The sequence below is a fragment of the Salvelinus fontinalis genome, chromosome 37, assembly GCF_029448725.1.
Source record: "Salvelinus fontinalis isolate EN_2023a chromosome 37, ASM2944872v1, whole genome shotgun sequence".
NCBI classification, from domain to species: domain Eukaryota; kingdom Metazoa; phylum Chordata; class Actinopteri; order Salmoniformes; family Salmonidae; genus Salvelinus; species Salvelinus fontinalis.
Window position 1 is genome coordinate 31,820,311 of NC_074701.1, and position 12,800 is coordinate 31,833,110.

The 12,800-nt window shown below is 42.5% G+C and overlaps 1 protein-coding gene across 8 annotated transcripts in view; it reads right to left on the bottom strand.

Moving 5' to 3' along the window:
* The window catches only part of LOC129836527 (cell division cycle and apoptosis regulator protein 1-like), a 37,169-nt gene that overhangs the window by 11,094 nt on the left and 13,275 nt on the right, over window positions 1-12,800 (bottom strand). For 6 of the 8 annotated variants that reach the window (XM_055902831.1, XM_055902827.1, XM_055902830.1 and 3 more), the window contains 8 exons: window positions 7,807-7,996; window positions 7,392-7,683; window positions 6,778-7,003; window positions 3,551-3,664; window positions 3,241-3,407; window positions 2,254-2,464; window positions 912-995; window positions 72-269 (listed from right to left, as the gene is read on the bottom strand). In XM_055902831.1, coding sequence (XP_055758806.1) covers window positions 72-269; window positions 912-995; window positions 2,254-2,464; window positions 3,241-3,407; window positions 3,551-3,664; window positions 6,778-7,003; window positions 7,392-7,683; window positions 7,807-7,996 — 1,482 coding nt within the window. The remainder of the gene's footprint in view (window positions 1-71; window positions 270-911; window positions 996-2,253; window positions 2,465-3,240; window positions 3,408-3,550; window positions 3,665-6,777; window positions 7,004-7,391; window positions 7,684-7,806; window positions 7,997-12,800) is intronic. The other 2 variants (XM_055902834.1, XM_055902829.1) reach the window with 1 other exon arrangement.

Sequence of the window (12,800 nt, forward strand, 5' to 3'; positions counted from 1 at the left end):
GTCCAGCTTTGGTGCTTCTGTCTATAAGTACATACACTAGCCGTAAGTGTCCTAGTCTTAAGTGCCCTAACCTCCTGTACCTCTCTGTCCTCCTCCATGAGTTGAGGAGCCTCCTCCTCCGGGGCCTGGCTCTCCGGTAACTCGGGCTCCTTGGCCTCCTCCACCTGCTCCTCCACCTTCAACTGCTTGGTAAGACGGGCAATCAGCTGGGACTTTAACCCCTTAGAGCTCAGGGAGCGGGACTCTAACTCCTTACGAAGGTCATTCACCTACAGAGTAGAGAGGTGGTTGGTCAGTTCAACATGACGCATTATGACAAACGTTGAAAAGTTACAAACTTGCCCATTTACAATGTCTCTTGCATATGGATTGGATATACAATGTGATTCAAACTATTTTGTGCTGAACAAACGTTGCAAGTGAGCAGTATGCAGATTGCGGAAGCTGCTTCTTTTGTATCACTTTACGACGCAGCAACACGTCAATCAACACGTCAGTCAACACATCAACACAGGAATGAGCCACACAATACATAAGTGCATAACAAAAAAAATATGCACACCAGGAAACTTCCTGTGGAGAAGCTAATTATAGACAGGAATGCACTGTCATGACTTGTGATTAGTCTATTGTTAAGATGGTTGTGAAGTTGCGTGGCTAGAGAGATGAGGATGTGGGTCCTGCCTCTGACTCGCTAGCAGTGCCAAAGTTATGGTATATCCTGCAGTGACCATCACCATACACATACAAAAAACATGTAGACTGTACTCACTGTAATGCAAATCTCTTTTAATAAAAATATCTGCTAGGTGTCTTTGAAAGTCAAAGTAATTCACTTTGTACTGACTAAGTAATATTCAGTCATTTCTCAGGTATAGGCTATTCAACAATCAAATACTTGAGAACCCTACCTTCATTGATTTCGGATCAAGCTTTGCCCAGTGTGTCGGAGTGGTCACCTCCTTCGAATCTTCTTCATCCTTCTCCTCTTCCTCCTTTGAGAAAGAACCATCCAACCGAGACAGAAAGAAAGAAAGAAAGAGGGACAGCAAACCATTAAATCACCACTTCTTCTGTCGTTTTAACTAGTAAAAAAAATAAAATAAGTTGATCCGTGCAAGAAGCAAGGTTCACATCCTGTGTCTGATAGTTTCTCTGGTCCTAGTGAGTAGCCCTGGGATGATAAAGTAGTCCTCTGCTACTGCAAGGTGGGTAGGTAGGTAACACAGGGATACCACCCTCTAGTTCTATATAATAAAACCTTTATCAAACCCACGGAAAACCAATGCCCCCGCCCCCCAACGGCCAATCAATCACGTTCTGTGGAACACAAAAAGGTAAATCAATGACAGTGGAATCCAAAGGGGGTGTGGTCTGTGTAGTGGAAGCTTCATCAGGTTCAACTCAAAGCTGGTGCCCCCAAACTCAGTGTGTAGCTTAACTGTCTGTATGGAGTTCCCTAGCTATCCATCCTAATCTAACATGGATTCTGATTAGGGATAGTTCTGGATTCTGCATTCTTTTGGTTCAGTTTAAGTTCTAGAACATCATAGAAAACCTTATGTCAAACCAACTGCCCTGGAACAAACCAAGCTCTAGATACAGTCCAATCAAAAACAGGGACAGACAAGAGACAGAACTTAGGGGAGGGGCTTTTCTCTCCTTTCGAATTCAGCAGATATTGAAGTAAACAAATTAATATAAAAAGGAAACAAAATCTACAACACACACACGTCAACGCAACTGGCTCTGCAGGTTCCAGTAGAATCCTCAGTGGTTCCAAGCAAAGAATCAAATGTAATTTTATCCACCCCACTTGCAAGTAGACAATTCCAAGCAGGGTCATTTTTTATTAAATGTGATAATAACACAAGCAAATTAAGTAAATTAAAATTAAGCTATATCCAATTTGGTACCCAATTATGAGTCATTTCTAGAGCTGGAAGCTGATTGGCCAGTTGCGGCGGTATCGATCAGATACGACCTAGTCTCCTTCCACTGTGTGTCTGCCGAGTGTGAGGGCAGGTGGGGGTGTAGGGCGGGGGTAGGAGCAGGTAGCAGGACAGTAGGAGAGGAACTGAACCTAAAGGGGGTATGGTAGTTCAGGATTCTGCCTGCATTGTGTGTATTTAGGTGTGTATAACATATGTAGTGTGTGTATCTGGGGTTGTTGTGTCTAGTGAATATCCTGTGCCTGTGTTGGTCCTGTGAGAAGCAGGGGAAATGAGAAGAAAGGGATTAGCGGTTCAGTGCCTGTTCTCCATCAGCCTCCTTCCTCTCGGCGGACAGCTTCTCAGCCAGCTGCTCCCGGAGTCCCCGCGACAGCCCCTCCCACTCTGAGCGGGTAGGAAGACAATGCCAAACATCCGGGAGAAACAAAACCACTGTCTCCACATGTGCGGGCACTGTCCGCCCCTTGTGAGTCTCCTCAGGGCGATGATAGCGAATCTCTGCAAAACGATACCTGTCGCAAAGGAAGAAGGCGCATTGGAAAGAAACATTCCAGTCAGGGACACACATCTCTTAAAAACAGGGCTAGCCTAGGCTATATTCCCCCAAATGACTTTTGAACTTGTTACAGTATCCCCCAAACACACAGAACACACAATTAGCATAACGGAACCCAGTCCGCAGCTCTCCATTGGTTGTCAAGGGTAACGTTGGCCATTTTGGTAAATTTGACAGAAAAACATCACCCCTGGTAACACCCCCAAAACCGCCCCAACCCTCGCCTTCAGCCAATTAAAGCTCAGTATTTCTCTGTTACGACTTCGGAGGGGAGAGTTTTTGAGAGAAGACACAGAATCATAGGACAGGACAGTGAAAGCAAGAAGTTAAATATGTAAGATATTTAACAGAATGAAAGGGGGGAAAAAATCAACACAAAAAGGTTATTGTGGTGTCTTCTGGTCCGGGAGACTGCTCTTTGAGCCACAGAATCAATCACTCATTCATCCGCCCACATAGATATACAAAGATGGAGAAAAGCAGGACGTCATCATACCGTAGCCAACGGGACATATTGCGAAACAAAAAATTATTAAGAGGCAAATCAAATGACAGAATAATAGTCATTAACGTCCAAAAAACAAACCAACAAAAAAAAGCACCCATCCAAAGTGTCAGATAACGATATTAAGCGTTGGAAGGTATGTGTTTTTTTGGTAATAATACTGGTAATAATATTACCACAGAGACAGAAAAGAGAGAAGGGAGGTTGAGGAGAAGAGCAGGACTTACCACTGAGTGCAGAGACTCAGGTCTATGCCTGTGAGGGCCTTACAACAGCGTATGGCTGTCTTTATGAGCACAGCCGGGTCCTTCTCAGGGTCCACTCCATCTAGGGAGGGGGACCAGTGGCCCCCGATGGCCATAGCCTCGTCCTTACCCCGCATCCCCACCAGGAACTGAGAGAGAAAGAGAGAGACAGAAGGACAGAGAAATTGGAAAGAGAAACAGAAGTAAAAAAAAAAAAAAAAAAAGCCTAAGCTATGCAACTTACTCATAACTACTACGTAATGTACGAACCAGTGGTTGACACCTAACTGACCTTGATGAGGCGGGCGGGGTGCTGGAAAGCGTCTCTAAGTTCTTGGGGGTCCTCAGCCAGAGCACAGGACTTATGGTAGAGCTCCTCTAGACTGGGGTTGGCCAGCAACATCACCTATTCAACACAAGACAACAGACAGGACAAGTCAAGGTGTGAACGTTTGTGTGTGTGGACTACCTTATTGCTGTAAGTAGTATTAGGTGTGTGTATCACAACATAGCGCTGAACAGGTGTGCGTGTAATCCGCATAATCGTCCGCATAATAAAAAAAGCTGATAAATAAAATTGCTGCCGGCGAATTGTCTGGGAGAAGAAGACTGCTTTATATCCTCTTCATTGATGGAAATACATTTGACTGGTCATGCTTATCGGTCTATAGATTAATTTGCATCATTTAGTGGAATTAAATTGGCGCTTGTGTACAGTATATTGGTTACGCATCTTATTTATCACACTCGTACAGCAAGAGCTGCTGCTGCATCTTGTGGTGCTTTCAAGACAACTGGGAAATAGATTCAACCTGGCATCAAATGGCAACAGAAGGCAAGCTTCAGTGGGTCACACACCACTTTGCAATGAGCTGGAGGCAGTATGCAATTAGAAAATCTTTAATACATATTATGAGGCATGTCTTACCTTGCTTCAAAGTAGCCTATTAGAGCTCCTCTCTTTCAAATCAAATCTAATTTTATTGGTCACATACACATGGTGAGCAGATGTTAATGCGAGTGTAGCGAAATTCTTGCGCTTCTAGTTCCGACCGTGCAGTAATATCTAACAAGTAATCTAACAATATCACAACAACGTACTTTACACACACGGGTGTAAAGGAATGAATGAGAATATGTACGTATAAATATATGGATGACCGATGGCCGTACGGCATAGGCAAGATGCAGTAGATGGTATAGAGTACAGTATAAACAGTTGAAGTCGGAAGTTTACATGCACTTAGGTTGGAGTCATTAAAACTTGTTTTTCAACCACTCCACAAATGTCTTGTTAACAAACTATAGTTTTGGCAAGTCAGTTAGAACATCTACTTTGTGCATGACACAAGTAATTTTTCCAACAATTGTTTACGGACAGATTATTTCACTTAAAATTCACTGTATCACAATTTCAGTGGGTCAGAAGTTAACACACTAAGTTAACTGTGCCTTTAAACAACTTGGAAAATTCCAGAAAATTATATTATGGCTTTAGAAGCTTCTGATAAGCTAATTGACATAATTTGAGTCAATTGGAAGTGTACCTGTGGATGTATTTCAAGGCATACCTTCAAACTCAGTGCCTCTTTGCTTGACATTAGGGAAAATCTAAAGAAATCAGCCAAGACCTCAGGAAAAAAATTGTAGGCCTCCACAAGTCTGGTTCATCCTTGGGAGCAATTTCCAAATGCCTGAAGGTATCAAGTTCATCTGTACAAACAATAGTAAGCAAGTACAAACACCCTAGGACCACGCAGCCGTCATACCGCTCAGGAAGGAGACGCGTTCTGTCTCCTAGGGATGAACGTACTTTTGTGCAAAAAGTGCAAATCAATCCCAGAACAGCAGCAAAGGACCTTGTGAAGATGCTGGAGGAAACAGGTACAAAAGTATCTATATCCACAGTACAACAAGTCCTATATCGACATAACCTGAAAGGCCGCTCAGCAAGGAAGAAGCCACTGCTCCAAAACCGCCATAAAAAAGCCAGCCAAAAGCAACTGCACATGGGGACAAAGATCGTACTTTTTGGAGAAATGTCCTCGTCTGATGAGACAAAAATAGAATTGTTTGGCCATAATGACCATTGTTATGTTTGGAGAAAAAAGGGTGAGGCTTGCAAGCCGAAGAACACCATCCCAACACGGGGGTGGCAGCATCATGTTGTGGGGGTGCTTTGCTGCACGAGGGACTGGTGCACTTCCCAAAATAGATGGCATCATGAGGGAGGTAAATTATGTGGATATATTGAAGCAACATCTCAAGACATCAGTCAGGAAGTTAAAGATTGGTCTCAAATGGGTCTTCCAAATGGACAATGACCCCAAACATTCTTCCAAAGTTGTGGCAAAATGGCTTAGGGACAACAAAGTCAAGGTATTGGAGTGGCCATCACAAAGCCCTGACCTCAATCCTATAGAAAATCTGTGAGCAGAACTGAAAAAACGTGTGCGAGCAAGGAGGGCTACAAACCTGACTCAGTTACACCAGCTCTGTCAGGAGGAACGGGCCAAAATTCACCCAACTTATTGTGAGATGCTACACGAAATGTTTGACCCAAGTTAAACAATTTAAAGGCAATGCTACCAAATACTAATTGAGTGTATGTAAACTTCTGACCCACTGGGAATGTGATGAAAGAAATAAAAGCTGAAATAAATCTTTCTCTCTACTATTATTCTGACATTTCACATTCTTAAAATAAAGTGGTGATCCTAACTATCCTGACAGGGAATTGTTATTGGGATTAAATGTCAGAAATTATGAAAAACTGAGTTTAAATGTATTTGGCTAAGGTGTATGTAAACTTCCGACATCAACTGTACATATGAGATGAGTAATGTAGGGTATGTAAACATTATATAAAGTGCCATTGTTTAAAGTGACACATTTATTACATCCAATTTTTTATTATTAAAGTGGCTAGAGATTTGAGTCAGTATGTTGGCAGCAGCCACTCAATGTTAGTGATGGCTGTTTAACAGTCTGATTGCCTTGAGATAGAAAGGCAGAAAAAAATTTAAAACAGCTTCTAACGGGTATATTTTCATCTTCGTCACATGAAACCGCTCACGTGCAGTGCCCTTTTGACATTTTCCTGCTAATTGCATTATTGAATGAACATTCGCGCTTATAGCTTATAATGTGTAGAAATAATAGTGTGAGCTAAACGTTGTAATCTGTTGCACTAGACTCATTGCTTTTTAACGTTTCGTTTTTTAAATGTAGCCTAGGCCTACTGGTTGGATGAATTTGGGATTTATCATCCCATAACTGTCCCAGAGTCTGTTTGGAATAGGCTATTTATTTCTCGACAAGCTGACAAATAGAATAGGTAGACTAGACATTTGTACTATAGTAGATTGACATAGGCTAGTGATGCATGTGTGCCCGTTAAATTTCTCAAATGTCCGGTAAATTAAAATGCTGCCGGTCAAATGTCTGGTGCCACATTTTCCTAACGGAAACTCTGGTGTGTGTACACTTGCATGCAGCCCGTCTGTGTGTATACCCCACCTTAGCGCTGTATGTGTGGTTGGCATCGAGTGGGTCCAGCACAGCAGTGTTTTTGACCAGAGAGTCCACCTCCTTGTGCATGATGTGGAAGTTACAGTAGTTGCCGAACTGGAAGGGTCGTTGCAGGGGGAAGCCATCCACCCAGGTGAACACAGCATTAAAGAAGTCACTGGGGATGTACAGGCTCTGGTAGCGTCTCCTCAGCTCCATCATGTCACAGTTAGAACTGGAGGGGAGAGAAATAGTTCTGTCAGAACAGGGAGAGAAAATAGTACCTTCCTCCCTAATGTACAGTCACTGCAAATGGTTCTAGAATGGACGAAGAGCACCTGTGATCCGCTTCCATGCAGCTACAACACACTATTTTTTTGATCAATTACCAAACATATTTTATACAAACTCAATTGACCTCATATGCACTTTCTTTATAACTATCAGAAACAGGGACAGAATGAAAGCTGTATGAAAACTATAGGAAAGGCCCAGAGAAGGTTCCAATACCCCATGAATATATACACTTCACTAGACACAAAGTTCTAAAGTAAACTGACCCCTGACTCAGAGATAGTATCAAATCAAAAGCTGAAAGTGATCAATCATCATGGCTGACCCACCCGTCCAGACTGAACTTGGAGAACTGGACAGTATAGCGAGGCACCACCCTGCGAGGGCGGCGGGGGGATCGGTCACGTCTCGGAGAACGGTCCCTGGAGCGTTTACGTGTGGGAGAGCGCTCTCTGGACCTCCTGCGCTCACGGTCTCTTTCACGACTGCGTTCATCCTTGGTCCTGAGGATGAGTTCAGGGCGGTCGTTGCGGTTGGGGAAGCGGGGGGAGGGGTCCAGACGCCTGACTGGCTGAGGCATCATCCTCCTTGGGGGCTGGAGCAGACCTCCTGAGAACACATCTAGAGGGAGGAGCAAACACACATTAAAAATCCTAATTTCTTTATTTTCTGCAGAAGTAGCAAGTTAGCAACTCAAAGCAAACGCATCAGAGAAACACTAATCTCCATCATAGAGCCCCTTACCTTTGGGTGGTAGCTGTGACAGCAGGGGCGGAGGGGGGTTCTGGAGGAGCGGGGCCAGGGAGGCAGCAGAGAGCTGGGCCTGGAGCAGGGGAGGTGGGCCCTGGGCCTGTACACTGAAATTGTTGGGGGGAGGCAGAGACTGGAGCATGTTGGGGCCCAGCTTCATCAAGTTGGGGCCTCCAGGCTGACTCTGGAGGGGGGGGGGGGGGGTTAGCATTATCTCAGGGCTGTTCCATGACGTATGCTGTTATCAGAGTAAGGTTTTTTTGTTTTGATTTCTTGTCCCATATAGGAGCTTTAAGTTTAAGAAATGTGCTTCCTTTCCTCTTGCATAGAGGACATGCACCAAATGAACCAGAGGTTTGTGCCGCTCCCAACAGGTAACCAGGTTCTAAAGCAAAACAGAACTAGAGGAGTGAGGTTTGGTTAGACGTCTTTCAGCCACATTATTTCGGGGGGCTGGTGCAGTCATGCAACCGTGTGCTAAAGCAAAACAGAACTAGAGGAGTGAGGTTTGGTTAGACGTCTTTCAGCCACATTATTTCGGGGGGCTGGTGCAGTCATGCAACCGTGTGCTAAAGCAAAACAGAACTAGAGGAGTGAGGTTTGGTTAGACGTCTTTCAGCCACATTATTTCGGGGGGCTGGTGCAGTCATGCAACCGTGTGCTAAAGCAAAACAGAACTAGAGGAGTGAGGTTTGGTTAGACGTCTTTCAGCCACATTATTTCGGGGGGCTGGTGCAGTCATGCAACCGTGTGCTAAAGCAAAACAGAACTAGAGGAGTGAGGTTTGGTTAGACGTCTTTCAGCCACATTATTTCGGGGGGCTGGTGCAGTCATGCAACCGTGTGCTAAAGCAAAACAGAACTAGAGGAGTGAGGTTTGGTTAGACGTCTTTCAGCCACATTATTTCGGGGGGCTGGTGCAGTCATGCAACCGTGTGCTAAAGCAAAACAGAACTAGAGGAGTGAGGTTTGGTTAGACGTCTTTCAGCCACATTATTTCGGGGGGCTGGTGCAGTCATGCAACCGTGTGCTAAAGCAAAACAGAACTAGAGGAGTGAGGTTTGGTTAGACGTCTTTCAGCCACATTATTTCGGGGGGCTGGTGCAGTCATGCAACCGTGTGCTAAAGCAAAACAGAACTAGAGGAGTGAGGTTTGGTTAGACGTCTTTCAGCCACATTATTTCGGGGGGCTGGTGCAGTCATGCAACCGTGTGCTAAAGCAAAACAGAACTAGAGGAGTGAGGTTTGGTTAGACGTCAATAAAGTACAATGACTCAATTCTGTCAACAAATGAGAAAATTTCTGCCGAAGTAGCATATATTCGGTCAGCATTATCGACAAGGACAAGTTCCATGAAGAAACAAGGCAAAAGTAAACATGTTGTCCCCCACCAATGATGCAGCGCCCTACCCTCCCCTTGGGCAAATTAACGATATTTTCTAAATGGCGGACATCTACGGCAAGACTCATCATTCACGTTTCGTAAAAATCGGGCCAGTGTCGTCAGATATAGCGTGGGTTAGCAGCACTCATCTCCCTGAGCATGTGTGTCAAATTTTAGCACTCCGAGTCAAACAGATAAGAGATATAATCATGTGCCCTTTATAGTGCCACCAGGTGGTTGAGATGAATATTCTTGCATATGTTGAGTCTTGACAACATGTGTACCAAATTAGAGGTCGACCGATTATGATTTTTCAACGCCGATACCGATTATTGGAGGACCAAAAAAAAGCTGAAACCGATTAATCGGCCGATAAAAAAAAAAAATGTAATAATGACAATTACAACAATACTGAATAAACACTTATTTTAACTTAATATAATACATCAATAAAATCAATTCAGCCTCAAATAAAATGAAACACGTTCAATTTGGTTTAAATAATGCAAAAACAAAGTGTTGGAGAAGAAAGTAAAAGTGCAATATGTGCCATGTGAAAAAGATAATGTTTAAGTTCCTTGCTCAGAACATGAGACCATATGAAAGCTGGTGGTTCCTTTTAACAGGAGTCTTCAATACTCCCAGGTAAGAAGTTTTAGGTTGTAGTTATTATAGGAATTATAGGACAAATTCTCTCTATACGATTTGTATAGAGAGAATTTTAGTATTGCCAGTGTAACAGTATAGCTTCCGTCCCTCTCCTCGCCCCTACCTGGGCTCGAACCAGGAACACATCGACAACAGCCACCCTCGAAGCAGCGTTACCCATGCAGAGCAAGGGGAACAACCACTCCAAGTCTCAGAGCGAGTGACGTTTGAAACGCTATTAGCGCGCACTCCGCTAACTAGCAAGCCATTTCACATCGGTTACACCAGCCTAATCTCGGGAGTTGATAGGCTTGAAGTCATAAACAGCGCAATGCTTGAAGCACAGCGACGAGCTGCTGGCAAAACGCACGAAAGTGCTGTTTGAATGAATGCTTACGAGATTGCTGGTGCCTACCGTCGCTCAGTCAGACTGCTCTATCAAATCATATACTTAAATATAACATAATAACACACAGAAATACGAGCCTTAGGTCATTAATATGGCCGAATCCAGGAAACTATCATCTCGAAAACAAGACGTTTATTCTTTCAGTGAAATACAGAACTGTTCCGTATTTTATCTAACGGTTGGCATCCATAAGTCTAAATATTCCTGTTACATTGCACAACCTTCAATGTTATGTCATAATTACGTAAAATTCTGGCAAAATAGGCAGCCCAAACTGTTGCATATACACTGACTGTGTGCAATGAACGCAAGAGAAGTGACACAATTTCACCTGGTTAATATTGCCTGCTAACCTGGATTTCTTTTAGCTAAATATGCAGGTTTAAAAATATATACTTCTGTGTATTGATTTTAAGAAAGACATTGATGTTTATGGTTAGGTACAGTCGTGTAACGATTGTGCTTTTTTCTCTCGCGAATGCGCTTTTCTTAAATCACCCCCCGTTTGGCGAAGTTGGCTGTCTTTGTTAGGAAGAAATAGTCTCCACAGAGTTCGCAATGAGCCAGGTTAGCAGGCAATATTAACTAAATATGCAGGTTTAAAAATGTATACTTGTGTATTGATTTTAAGAATGGCATTGATGTTTATGGTTACGTACACATTGGAGCAAGACAGTCCTTTTTCGCGAATACGCACCGCATCGATTATATGCAACGCAGGACACGCTAGATAAACTAGTAATATCATCAACCATGTGTAGTTAACTTCTTATGGCTGCAGGGGCAGTATTGAGTAGCTTGGATGAAAGATGCACAGAGTAAACGGCCTACTCCTCAGTCCCAGTTACTAATATATGCATATTATTATTAATATATGCATATTAAAATGGCTGTGCTTATTGTGGTTTGGTGTGACCTAACAATCGTTTGTAGTGCTTTCGCTGAAAAGCATATTTGAAAATCGGACACTTTGGTGGGATTAACAACAAGATTACCTTTAAAATGGTATAAGAAACATGTCTGAGGAATTTTAATTATGAGATTTCTGTTGTTTTGAATTTGGCACCCTGCACTTTCACTGGCTATTGTCATATCATCCCGTCACCGGGATTGCAGCCATAAGAATTAACTAGTGATTTTGATTGATTGATTGTTTTTTATAAGATAAGTTTAATGCTAGCTAGCAACTTATCTTGGCTTCTTACTGCATTCGGGTAACAGGCAGTCTCCTCGTGGAGTGCAATGTAATCAGGTGGTTAGAGCGTTGGACTAGTTAACTGTAAGGTTGCAAGATTGAATCCCCGAGCTGACAAGGTAAAAATCTGTCATTCTGCCCCTGAACAAGGCAGTTAACCCACCGTTCCTAGGCAGTCATATGAATGTGTTCTTAACTGACTTTCCTAGTTAAATAAAGGATAAATAAAGGTGTATTATATATATATATATATATATATATATATATATATATATATATATATATATATATATATATAAACGATTTACGATTGTTATGAAAACTTGAAATCGTCCCTAATTAAATCGGCCATTCCGATTAATCGGTCGACCTCTATACCAAATTGTGTTACAATACGAATACCCTTGACTGATTTATATGCCAGACCATACTCACGTGAATGTTTATTGGGTAATACCGGCCTTCTTGTTTTAGGTACTAGTCTGGAAAATATTGAGGTGAAAGACCTTTGTCCATAGATGCCACATATCAAGTTTTGTGTAGATCGGTCATTCGGTGTCAAAAGTGCAGCATTTAAAGTGTATTTCGCAAAATACTAAATGGTGGAAAATCCTGAGGCAAGTTTGTTTCTTGTGAGGAAAGGGACCTATGTACCGAATTTCATTGCTTTAGGTCAAAAGGTGTGATGGGGTGTGACCTTTCAAAGTTAGCATTTTCAATCTCTTGTCATAGTGGCACCATCTGGCCACTCAGTATACTTTTTTTCTATGCCGGATCTCTATCGCAAGACTCAAGTTTCATCAAAATCTGGCCAGTGCTGTCTAAGATATTGCGTGTGACTAACATACAAACTAATGTATAGACGGAGACAGATCCACTGTCCCCTCCCCGATTTCATGGTCGGGGACAACTACAAAAAGGTCAAGTTATAAAACATCTGTGAGATGTATGGAAAACCTTTCCAATTTTGATAGGTCGTTCCTACCCTGTTCGTATGGTAAAAAAGTGCATATCATTTATGAAAATCATGTATTGATCATAACATTGAAAAGGAAAGGGTTAGAAGTGAAGAAAAAGTGTGTCAAAGTGCATTCTGTAAGAAATCCTAGAAATCTTAGTATTTGTTCCTTTAACTACTGTAAAGTCTCAAAATGTAAGAGAAAAACACAAAAATCATTACTATCTCAATGGGACTCTCTTATTAGCCTAAATGAACAATGACAGGACATCGTATGGATAGCACCTTTAAAAAAGCACTTTCCTCCGTTGAGAAATTGACGGATGTCACCGTTAGAGAAGCCCAGTGTAAAGAGAAATGTAGATTGGGATTAATTTGTGTTTCTGAAAAATGTT